The 12,357-nt window shown below is 46.0% G+C and overlaps 1 protein-coding gene across 2 annotated transcripts in view; it reads left to right on the forward strand.

Annotated features, from left to right (window-relative positions):
• FBXL2 (F-box and leucine rich repeat protein 2) overlaps positions 1 to 12,357 on the forward strand; it is a 48,833-nt gene that overhangs the window by 25,547 nt on the left and 10,929 nt on the right. The window contains exons 3-5 of one of the 2 annotated variants that reach the window (XM_004588242.2): positions 6,118 to 6,172; positions 6,408 to 6,482; positions 9,226 to 9,320. In XM_004588242.2, the coding sequence (XP_004588299.2) occupies positions 6,118 to 6,172; positions 6,408 to 6,482; positions 9,226 to 9,320 (225 nt within the window). Of the gene's footprint in view, positions 1 to 6,117; positions 6,173 to 6,407; positions 6,483 to 9,225; positions 9,321 to 12,357 lie in introns of those variants that run through there. The other variant, XM_036497726.2, reaches the window with a different exon arrangement.

Genomic DNA, 12,357 nt, shown 5'->3' on the forward strand with positions numbered 1-12,357 from the left:
AATTTTCATCCTTCAGTGGAATTTGTGTCTGAATGTTTTTCGCGGTTATTGTAAATAGGATTTCTTCCTTGGTTTCTTAGTCAAAGTTCATCTTTAGTGTATAAGAAAGCTACTGCTTCTGTGCGTTTATCTTGTAACCTTTCACTTTATAAAACGGGTGTATCAATTCTAACAGATTTTGGGTAAAATGTTTAGGTCTGTCCATATGCAACATTGTGTTTTCTGCAAACATGGATAATTTGACTTTTCCTCTTCCAATTTGCGTGAACAAAATCATCGAGAATAGGAAGATTGGACCTTCTTTTTCCACATCTCAGAGGGAATTCTTTTAGCTTTTCCCATTTGGCACGGTGATATTGACCGCTGGCCTCTGATATGTAGCTTATAATTTTTGGGGTGTTCTTTCTATATCTAATTTGTGAAGGGATTTTTCTTTTTATCATGAAGGGATGTTGAAATGTTTTTTGAAGTTTTATTTTATTGGAAATTCCTATTTTTACGGAGAGAAGGAGAAACAGATGAAGATCATCTGTCCACTGATTCACTCATGTAGCCGCAGCGGCCAGAGCTGAGCCAATCCAAAGCCAGGAGCCAGGAGCTTCTTCTGAATCTCCCAAGTGGGTGCAGGAGCTCAAGGCTTTGGGCCATCCTCGACTGCTCTCCCTGCCACAGCAGGGAGCTGGAAGGGAAGTGGAGCAGTTGGGATATGAACCAATACCCTTATGGGATCCCAGCACATGCAAGGCAGAGACTTGAGCTACTAGGCTATGATGCCAGGTCGGGGGTATTGAACCTTATCTAATGCTTTCTCTATATCTGTTGTGATAACCATGGGTTTTTTTGTTTTTAATTCAGTGGATGTGATTTTTGACATTCATTGATTTGCATGTTTTTAAACACCCTTGAATTTCTCAGATAAATCCTACTTGATCCCGATGTATGAATTTTTTATGTGGTTTTTGGATTCGGTTTCCTAGTATCTCGTTAAATCTTTTCATCTGTGTTTATGAGGGAAGTGGGTTTGTAGTTTTTCTGTGTTTGTCTTTTAGTTTTGACATTAAAGTAATGCTGGCTTTATTAAAAAAAAAAAGTTTGGCAGAGTTCGATCCTGCTGAATATTTTGGAATAGTTCGATGCGCATTTAGAGTGACGTCTTCTTTGAGTGTCTGGTGGATTTCAGTAGTAAAGCCATCAGGTCCTGGACTTGTCCTTGGTGTAAGACTTTGGTGTCATATGGGCGCCGGTTCTGGTCCCGGCGGCTCCACTTCCCATCCAGCTCCCTGCTTGTGGCCTGGGAAAGCGGTGGAGGACGGCCCAATGCATTGGGACCCTGCGCCCGCGTGGGAGACCCGGAAGAGGTTCCTGGTTCCCGGGATCGGATCAGCGCAGCGCCGGCCCATTGCAGCTCAGTTGGGGAGTGAATCATCGGATGGAGGATCTTCCTTTCTCTCTCCTCCTCTCTGTATGTCCGGCTTTCCAATAAAAATGAATAAATCTTTAAAAAAAAAAAAGACTTTGGTGCCAGTTTCATTGCTGGTTGTAAGTCTGTTCAGGTTGTCTATATAGTTTTGATTTAATCTTGGTGAGTTATATGAGTCCAGGAAATTCTCCATTTCCTGAGCTTTTCCAATTCATTAGCATACACTTCTTCATGGGATGCTGTGTATACCAGTGTCAGTTTTAATGTTTCCTTTTTCATCTCTAATTTTACTTATTTGAGTTTTCTCTTTTTTTTTTCTTTATCTGGTCAAGGTCCATCTAGTTGTTTAGCTTCTGAAAAAACGACAACCTTTGTTGTATTGATCCATGGGTTTAGTTTGTTTCATTTATTTCTGCTCTAATACTTACTGTTTCCTGACTCCTGCTGTGTGAAGTTTTTCTTTTCTAAGACTTCAAGGTGCAGTGTTGGATCTTTACTTTGTAACGGTTCTCTTTCTGAAATGGAAGCATTGAATGCTATAACCTTACTTCATTCCACTGCTTCTGCCATATCCCACAGGTTCTGATGTGTTTCAGTTTTCATTCATTTCAAGAAAGTTTTTGGTTTCCTTTTTAATTTCTTCAATGACCCCTTGATCATTCAATATCATGTTTAATTTTCAAGAAGATATGAGTATTCTGTTGTTCTTGTTAATTTCTAGTTCTGTTCCTTTCAGGTTAGAGAAGAGCTATGGGATGATTTCATTCTTTTTCAATTTGCTGACTTGATTTGTAGCATAGTGTGTAGCCTGTGCTTGAAAAATATTCCATATGCTGATAAGAAAATGCATTTTGCGGCTGTTGGATGGAATGTTCTATAAATGGCCTGTTAGGTCCATTTACTCAACAGTACGATTCACTATCCGATGTATCTTTATTGATCTTCTGTCTGAATGATCTTTCCCTTGCTGAGAATGGGGAGTTAAAGTCACCCACTGTTACTGCATTGCAGTGTGTCTCTCCCATTAGGTGTTTGCCATCTGTATCTGGGTGGTCTTGTATTGGGTGTGTATGTATTTACGACTGTTATTTCTTATTGTTGAATTGAACCTTTTATTAAAATATAACATCTGTCTCTGCTTACAGTTTTTTATTCAAACTGTTTTATTCAATATCAGGATAGCCACACCTGCTTGCTTTTGATTTTCCTGTATCTTTTTTTCTACCCCCTCACGTTTAGTCTGCGTATCTTTGTGAAGTGAGTTTTTGGTAAGCAACATGTGGTGGGGGTCAGCACTTTTTTAAAATCTGCTCATCCAATCTAAGTCTTTCGGTTGGTGAATTTAATCCATTTACGTTCAAGGTTAGTACTGATAGGAAAGAACTTAAGCCGTATCATTTTGTTTATTGGATGATGATTGCACCTGTTCTGTGGGACAAATTGCACAAAACAAACGGTGTAATTCAAAGCATGAACTGGTAGTTAACGTTTCAATATTGGTTCATTAATGATAATAGATGCACTTGCAAAATGCAAGATCAGTAGCCTTTCAGTACTGTTTTTTGCTACATTTCGGGGGTTTGGATATTTTTTTATTTTCATGCATTCAAAGGAACGTTTTTGTTTTTCTCATTAATTTCCTCACTGACTCATACATCACACAATAGCATCATTTACTTCAGGAAGGTCTTAGATTTTCATTTCTTCAGCGACACATTGGTCATTCAGTAGCATGTTACTTAACTTCATGTTGTAAATTTTCTGTTTTCTTTCCGTTGCTGATTTTGCTTTATGGTATTTCATTTAAGGGGATGTACAGTAACTGTGTAGTAGAGACTATGACATACAGATGTGAAGCTACAATGCAGTGTGCATCTCTACTTGCAAGTCAAAGATGGACTTCCAACAAAACTGTCTTGGGACCCTGCACTTGCGTGGGAGACCTAGAGGAAGCTCCTGTCTCCTGGCCTTGGTTTGGCTCAGCTCCGGCCGTTGTGGTCACTTGGGGACTGAGTCATCAGACGGAAGACCTTCCTCTCTGTCTTTCTCCTCTTTATATATCTGACTTTCCAATGGAAATGGATGACTCTTTACCCCCCCCCCCAAAAAAAAAAGAAAAAAAAGAGGGTCCAGTTACTTAGCTATCACCACATCCTCACAGTGGCAGTAGCCAGAGCCAGGAAGGAGACCCAGATAGTGTGATTGGAAATGTGGACACAAACATTGGATTTAATTAAGAGCTACTGGATGAAACACCTGTTCCCAAAGAGAATGTTGAGGAAGAAGAACATAATTGAAGATAACTGAGACTTACTAGAAAGATCCATAGTTAAATCATATGAATACAAAGACTGGTAGAACAATGCAGGTTCCCAAAGTACATATAACCTCATGTATATGTATAATCAGGTTCTCTATGCAACATGAGCGTCACCGAAGCAAGATTATGGTAGCTGAGGCATAAAACAGTTTCCAAGAAAACTTTGTGGAGCAGCCAGGCTGTTTCCTGCCCGTCCGGTTATCTCTGAGCCTAGTGGTGGTACCCCAGGCTTTGTCTTTGAGGGTATTAACTCCATCCACTGAAGCCTGAGTTGGGGGTTGACTTGGGTCTTGGTTTGACAGTCAGAAGTATGAAGTGATGCAAATTCAGCTTCAGTGGTGAGGGCAGGAAGGAAGTAATATATTTCAGGTAACCTACATTTGCATTCAATAGGAGTAAGCATGTAGTAAGAAACATAGATTTCTGTTTTCCCCGTTGGCTCCTGTGGGCCTCAATGTTTGAACATCCTGCTTCACTTAGTATCATTTTAGCGTTTTCCAGCCAGCGTGTTCACTACATGAAGACCGCCTTATCCGGTATTGGGGTCCGTACCCAGACTACCAGGCTTTAACTCCTGACCCCTCCCTCACCGTATGCGTGGCTGGGGCAGGATGTTTAACCTCTCTGGGCTCAGTGCCATTTCCTGTGGAACAGGTACAATGAATAGTGCATAACTCCTGATACTGTGTGGCCATTGAATGAGCATCATGTCTTAAAAACATTTTTTAAATGATCAGCATATGAGTGAGTATATAATGCCATTTTCATTATCAGTATTATTATTCCTCAGTATGAAGAAGTATATATTTGAAGGAGTTACAGAAAAAAAGAGATCCTTCATGTACTGTTTCACTCCCCAAATGTTCGCAACTGCTAAGGCTGTGCCAGGTTAAAGCCAGAAGCTTCTTCCGGGTCTCCCACGTGGATACAGGAGCCAAAGCATTTGGGCCATCTGCCACTGCTTTCCCGGGAGCATTAGCAGAGAGTCGGATCTGCAGTGAAGCAGCCGGGATTTGAACCAGCTCCCGTATAGGATGACAGCACTGTAGACAGCTACTTAACCCACTGCCCACCAGTGAGCCCTTGAGCTTCTACTTCAGAACCCAGAGAGTTTTGTATTTGCTACTTGGAGTTTTGAGAACCGACAGTTGTGGCCGGTAGTAGTGTAGACAAATATACGGAACATGGCTCTCGGAGGCGGACAGGCCAGCCAGCCTGTGAGTTGAATAAGCTGTTCTGTAGAGGCAGTGTGGGTGTGTTAATACACTGAAAAAATGTTCAATGTTTGTAATGAACTGCACGCATTCCAGCCGCTTCCTGCACAGATCCGCTGAGTCTCAGAGGTCAGTGCGTCTCTTAGTCTGCTCTGTCCTTTGCTTGCCTGGGACTGTGTGCTAGAGGACCCTGAGCCATCGCTGCCGGCCCTGCACTGCTGCTTGTGGGGGGCAGCGCTTCCTACAGTCTCATTACAGTTCCGTTCTTGCCACTCACCACTTCATTAGCTCAGCACCGACGGGTACCTCGGAAGGGTTTCGAGGAACTTTTTAGGCGGCCGTTTGCCATCCCACCTCCTCCCCCCCACGCACACACACGCCTACACTCTCATACTTACCTTCCAGAACCCCCAAGATGGAGCTGTAGGGTAATCTCTGACCTCAAGTGCATCCTGCCTGCTGCCCACAGCAGAGCAGCTCCTTGGGTTCGGCTGTCACTGCACAGCACACAGGGTCACCCGCTGCTGTCCACCCACTGTGCTGCCATCAGCTGCTCCCACGCTGCAGAACGCTGGCCGCCCCTGCTGCCAGAGGACCTTGCACCTGCCAGTTGCTTTTCCATCAGCTTGTCTTTCTTGCGCCCATCTTTCTTCACTGACTTCTTGACATCTTAAGTAAAACCGAGCTTACTAAATGTTGCGTGCCACCAGGTGAACAAACACATACATTGGGTACCGCCCCTGTGCTTTGGGGGACCATGTTATCTGTGGCTCAAGCAGCTGAGTTTGAGTGGCGCACCCAGCACCGCACAGTGCATTCGGGACGTTCGATTCCGCAGATCTAGCCATCCCCAGGCCCAGCACCTTGGGATGAAACTAGGGGTGATCTGCTCTCTCATGTCCATTTGCTAGAGCCAAGGAAAGAACTTGAGTTGTGTATCAGGAGAGTTTGCAGTGCCTCTAACCAGACGCGAGCATGCTAACGTTTCCTGTTTGGCAGGAGTGATTTAAAATTACACTGCACTTGTGTATTGGACATTGAAAAATCTTAAAAAAAAAAAAAAACCACTGAGATGGCTCTTCAGATTTTATTTTTTGAGTGACAGTCATCCTAAATAATGCTCACACCAGCTCACTCTTGTGTTTTTCCACCTTTCTTCCTAGAATATTTTCCTTCCTGGATATAGTAACTTTATGTCGGTGTGCGCAGATTTCCAAGGTAGGGTGTTCTCCAGGTTTTTAGTAACTATCCAGTTTTATTGGAGTGGGGCTGAGTTCCAAATGAAAAGCTCCTGTTTTTATATAGCAGTGCTATCATAATTCTGCATTTGAGGATTCATTTTCATATACATCGAGAAGAAAATGTAGAGGGATAAAAGTTGGGCCAAGACTCTTAAGGCCCTCAGAAAATGTGTCTGTGATTTCAACACTTCTTTTTGCCTCCCACCTCCTAGGCTTGGAACATCTTAGCCCTGGATGGAAGCAACTGGCAAAGAATAGATCTTTTTAACTTCCAAACAGATGTGGAGGTAAGCTTGTTGGCTACAGTGTTTACAGAAGAGGTTTATTAAACCAGGAGTAAACTCTTCTTTCCTGTCTTTTGTTTTACCCTCACTTAGTTGCAGTATGAGAGCACAAGTGTGGAAAAGAGGGAGAAAGACCTGGAAGGTATTTGCATGTATCAGGGCATTCTTCCGCTTGATTTATCATTCATCCTGTGTCGGTTTCAGGTGACCCTCGCCCTTGATCATGAGTTGTGCCACTCAGCTTTTTAAAGCCTCCATCAATGGCCTCTGGCTGTCCTGCCCCTGGCTGCCTTGCAGGATATACCATTAGTCACCCTAAAAGGGACAGGCACCGCACAGATCACCGGTCACAGACCAGGCTGCCGAGGCGTGAGCCCCTTCCTGTGCGGCTGCCCGCAGCTTCCGTGCAGCAGCACATCCAGTATATCCCGCTCTGCCCCGCTCTGTCTGCCCAGGGAACTCCTGCCTCGCCTGTAGCCCACCCTCCAGCACTTCGTGTAGCAGATGGACCGTTGTCTAAAGGCTTGAGGGATGGAGGGCATGAAGCCAAAAAAATCAAAGCAGGGGCACTCCTGGCTCAGGGCTGCAACCCCAGAAGAGGACAGGATGGTTCAAATTTGATACCAAGGAAGTAGAAATAACCGACACCCTGGCCCTGAAGGGAATCCGGGGATGAAGTGGCCCACTGTGGCCACAGAACTCTATTAGTGATTCTGGCCGGTTATGACAAAAGTGAAGCAGCGGGTATGCTTAAAGCCTTGTGTATTCCCAGGATCCTGTCATAGTTTTCTGAAAACTGGAAAATACTTTTCATTTAGGAGAGTTATATATAACCAAATGAGGAAAGTCGACTAAAACATCTTTGCTATTAAATGTCACAGTTCCACCCTAACAGAAAGAGAAGGGCTCGCTATTCGACAGGCATCCTTGTTTGGAGTGCTTGTTTGAGGTTCTTGAAATTTCAGAATTTATCATCGACTCAGTGGTAACCAAAGCTTATCATTCCTAGTTTAGCCAACTCACTTCATGGTGTAAAATTGCATTTCAATGGTTTGTCATGTAGTGCATTTGCCAAATGATTTTTTTTTTAAAGATTTTATTATTGGAAAGCCGGATATACAGAGAGGAGGAGAGACAGAGAAGAAGATCTTCCATCCGATGTTCCACTCCCCAAGTGAGCCGCAACGGGCCGGTACGCGCCGATCCGATGCCGGGAACCTGGAACCTCCTCCGGGTCTCCCACGCGGGTGCAGGGTCCCAAAGCTTTGGGCCGTCCTCAACTGCTTTCCCAGGCCACAAGCAGGGAGCTGGATGGGAAGTGGAGCTGCCGGGATTAGAACCGGCGCCCATATGGGATCCCGGGGCTTTCAAGGCGAGGACTTTAGCCGCTAGGCCACACTGCTGGGCCCGATTTTTTTTTTTTTTTACGAAGGTGTATGTTTGTTGCCCTTTTGAATAAAAGTTTGAGAGTGCTGTGCTAGTAAGGAGGTCTCCTCAAAGCACCAGGGCCAGGTGGGGAGCTCTGGGTTCTCAGTGCTGGCATGACTGGTTCTCATTCCAAACCAGCCAGGCAGAGCCCACAGGAAGTGGGGCTGAGCACAGATGCCCCCCACAGTTGTGCCAGGAGACCCTTACATCCTCTCATGTCCGGTGGTCTGAGCGTGGCAGCAGCCAGGGACCTCAGGGCTGTCCCGGGAGGGTAAGCTCTAGCTCCTGGCCTCGCCAGTGGTCCCAGACCTGGGTGTTCTTCAGGGCTTTGTACAGATTCAGACACGTGATGGCAGTGGCTGTGGCCGTGACCCAATGAGCAGGCCAGCATTGATGAGCCAGCGGAAAATGAAACTCCTTAAGTAACCTTAAACTTCAGATATACAGAGAGGAGAGACAGAGAGGAAGATCTTCTGTCCGATGGTTCACTCCCCAAGCGGTCACAATGGCTGGAGCTGAGCCAATCCGAAGCCAGGAGCCAGGAGCTCTTTTGGGTCTCCCACGTGGGTGCAGGGTCCCAAGGGTTTGGACTGTCCTCCACTGCTTTCCCAGGCCACAGGCAGGGAGCTGGATGGGAAGCAGGGTCGCTGGGGTTAGAACCGGTGCCCATATTGGATCCCAGGGCGTTAAAGGCGAGGACTTTACCCACTATGCTATTGCACCAGGCCCCAAACTACACATTTTTTAAGGAGACCCCTTTGAGAATTTTTACTTCAATGTTTAAAAAAAGTATCACTTCTTCAAATACCTTCATCACCTTTTACTTTATATATTTACAGAATTCCAGCTGGCTGCCAACTTTTAGCTCACTGCTGTCTATGCGTATCTGAGGAATTCTTAAGAATATATTGGGCCCAGCATAGTAGCATATTGGCTAAAGTCCCTGCCTTGCATGCGCCAGGATCCCATATGTCCTGGTGACCCCACTTCCCATCTAGCTGCCTGTTTATAGCCTGGGAAAGCAGTTGAAGATGGCCCAAAGCCTTGGAGCCCTGCACCCAGCCTGGGAGACCTGGAAGAGGCTCCTGGCTCCTGACTTTGAATCAGCTCAGCTCCAGCTGTTGTGACCACTTGGGGAGTAAATCAGTGGACGGAAGATCTTTCTCTGTCACTGCACGAGGTAGAACTGAGATACTGGGGCACACTGCAAAATATCTTCTATTACATTGGAAACCTATATCTGACGCCTAAATGTTACGTTGATTTGCTGTTGGGTAAGTAACCTGAAAAGAATGCTTTGTCCGACTCTTGTTTCAAGGGCCGAGTGGTGGAAAACATCTCGAAGCGGTGCGGCGGGTTCCTCAGGAAGCTCAGCCTGCGGGGCTGCATCGGTGTCGGGGACTCGTCCTTGAAGTAAGTCAGACGCGCAGGCGGGGACATGCTGCGGGTAGCAGCTTGCAGCAGCATTGTCCTCTGCAAAGAGAAACCAGGCAGAGCAGACGCGCTCCTTCTGTTAGATGCACTCGCCGACAGCAGCCAGGGAGCCAGGACTCCCCTCCTGGCGGAGGCTGGTGACTCTGTTCTGCACAGCACAGCACAGCCGTGGCGGTCCCCCTGTGTCGTGGGCGTCACGTGAAATGACACACTTGGCCCATATGTTCGCCTCTCCTATTCCTCCACATTGCCATCTTTGCAAGTTTCCTCCTCATAGCATTAGCTAAAATTTAACATAAACTATGCTAAGTGGCAAAGTGATTTTAAAAAGGTTTTCCTTTGCGTGAGTCTGAATTTTGCTTACTCATAATGAGATGTGCACATTATATTTGTTTCATTATAGTTAGCAGTAGTCTATCCTGTCCAACCAAATCCTTGCTCACTTCTTCCTGGCAGATCATTACGTGTTGGAACTGTTGCCAGACCACCACTAAGGACATACACCTAGAGAGATTTTCGGAGACAGACGCGATTAAAACTGTCAGGTTTTTAGCCTTTTGTCCTCTGTGTTGTGTCAGAGGTTGGCTAAATCAGGACACGCTGCCTGGAAGAGATGTTGTGTTCTTGTAGACCTGAAGACAGCCACACTGTGCACCAATCACAGACCTTAAAAATGTATGGAATGGGGCCCGGCACAGTAGCCTAGTGGTGGCCTAGAGGCTAAAGTCCTTGCCTTGCACACGCTGGGATGTCAAATGGACACCGGTTCATATCCTGGCAGCCCTACTTCCCATCCAGCTCTCTGTTTGTGGCCTGGGGAAGTAGTCGAAGATGGCCCAAAGCCTTGGGACCCTGCACCCACGTGGGAGACCCAGAAAAGGCTCCAGGATCCTGACTTCAGATCGGCTCAGCTCTGGCCATTGCAGCTGCTTGGGGAGTGAATCATCGGACGGAAGATCTTCCTCTCTGTCTCTCCTCCTCTCTGTATATCTGACTTTGTAATAGAAATAAAATAAATCCTAAAAAAAGAAACAAACTTAAAGATGTCTTTGCTATACAGGAGCAGACGACAGTCAGGAGTCGCACCCACTGCTTCACTCCCTATATTCCTGCAATAACCAGAACTGGGCCAGGCTCTTGAGAAGGCCCAGCTGGGAAGCCGGTCCAGGCCTCCCACCCAAGTGGCTGGGCCCCCGCCGTGTGAGCCTGCCAGGCCTGCAGGAAGCTGCGCTCGGGCGCTGGGGCTGGGGCTGGAATGCAGGCGTTCCTTCATGGGTGGAGTTTCTCCCCTTGACCTGTGTACTGTGTCCAAGTGTATTGTTTCCGGATATCTGGGCACTTTTCAGAGACCTCCCCTTTCTGGAGTTCTGATTCAACTGGCAGCTGAACTGCTAGGCCAGGCGCTGGCCCCTCTTGTTTGTGCTGGTTAACAGAGTAGAGGCCCGTCCTTTGCAGAGGCTGCTTCCACATCCGTGTGGGTGATCCGACAGTTAGCTTTCTTAGCTAGCACAGTCAGGTCCACTGGTTTGTGTTCTGTGATGTTAGGTCAGTCTTCCCTGCCTTGGTTTTGCACATTCCACCGAAGTTGTCATGTTTTATATATTACTGCCTTCCGCCTGTTACATTTTTAAAACCTATTTTCATAAGCAGTCATGTTCTAATTTTGGTTTTTCTTGCTTTGTCCAGTTTTAGCTTCCAGGGAATGCTGGCTGGCCTCACGGTAGGACATGGGGGAATTCTTTCCTCTTTAGCTTTCTGGGAGAGTTTAGGTAGACTTTGTACATCACATCTTTTTCTCTTTTTTTTTTAAGATTTATTATTATTATTTTATTGCAAAGTCAGATATACAGAGAGGAGGAGAGACACAGAGGAAGATCTTCCATCTGATGATTGACTTCCCAAGCAACCGCAACAGCTGGAGCTCAGCCAATTCGAAGCCAGGATCCAGGAGCTCTTCTGGGTCTCCCACGTGGGTGCAGGGTTCCAAGGCTTTGGACCGTCCTTGACTGATTTCCCAGGCCAGAAGCAGGGAGTTGGATGGGAAGTGGGGCTGCCGGGATTAGAACCAATGCCCATATGGGCTCCTGGTGCATCCAAGGCGAAGACTTAAACCACTAGGCCACTGTGCCAGGCCCTCATCTTTTTTCTTAAATATTTGATAGAATTCCTCAGGGAGGCCATCAGGGCCTGTGTGTGTTTTAGGGGAGTGCAGAGCAGTTTTTAACTACAAATGTGGTTTGCCTAGCAAGAATAGAACAAATTTGGTAGTTCGTGTCTTTTACGTTTCTGTTTTTGTCTAAGTTCGTAGATTTATTAGCAAGAAGTTTATACAATGTCTTCTAATTATGACGTAGAAAATATGCAGTGATATCTTCTTACGCAAATCTGAAATTTGGAATTTTCTGCCTTTTCCCCCTGGTTAATTGGGATGGAGGTTTCTCCATGTTCTGTCTGCTTGGAGCTTCACGCAGTCCGCTCTGGGGCGGGTTAGACTAGAAGCTGACATCACTGACTTGTTGACTTGTTCCTTCCTGGGGTAGGAGTTGCTGCTGTAAATGTACTGTAGAGCCCTGAGTTAGACGCACTCCACGGTTCTCACACGCTCACCTTCCGTTTTTGTTATGCTCAAAATGCCTTCTAGTCGGCATTGTGGTGGTGGTGTTCCTGGACCTGTGGGTTGGTCACAAGTGGATTGTCTGCACCATGCTAGATACTGTCCAGGTATCTTCTTGTTACGGATTTCTGATTCAATTCCACTAAATACAGAATATACTTTTTTTTCCTAAAGATTTATTTCTATTTGAAAAAGAGGAGAGAGAAAGTGAATGAGAGATCGTTTATCTGCTGGTTCACTCATCAATTGGCTGCAACAGCTGGGGCTGAGCCAGTTTGAAGCCAGGAGCTTCTTCTGGGTCTCCCACACAGGTTCAGGGTCCCAAGGCTTCGAGCCGTCCTTGACTGTTTTCCCAGGGCACAAGCAGGGAGCTGGATGGGAAGTGGAACAGCTAGGATTAGA

The sequence above is a fragment of the Ochotona princeps genome, chromosome 30 (genome assembly GCF_030435755.1).
Source record: "Ochotona princeps isolate mOchPri1 chromosome 30, mOchPri1.hap1, whole genome shotgun sequence".
NCBI classification, from domain to species: domain Eukaryota; kingdom Metazoa; phylum Chordata; class Mammalia; order Lagomorpha; family Ochotonidae; genus Ochotona; species Ochotona princeps.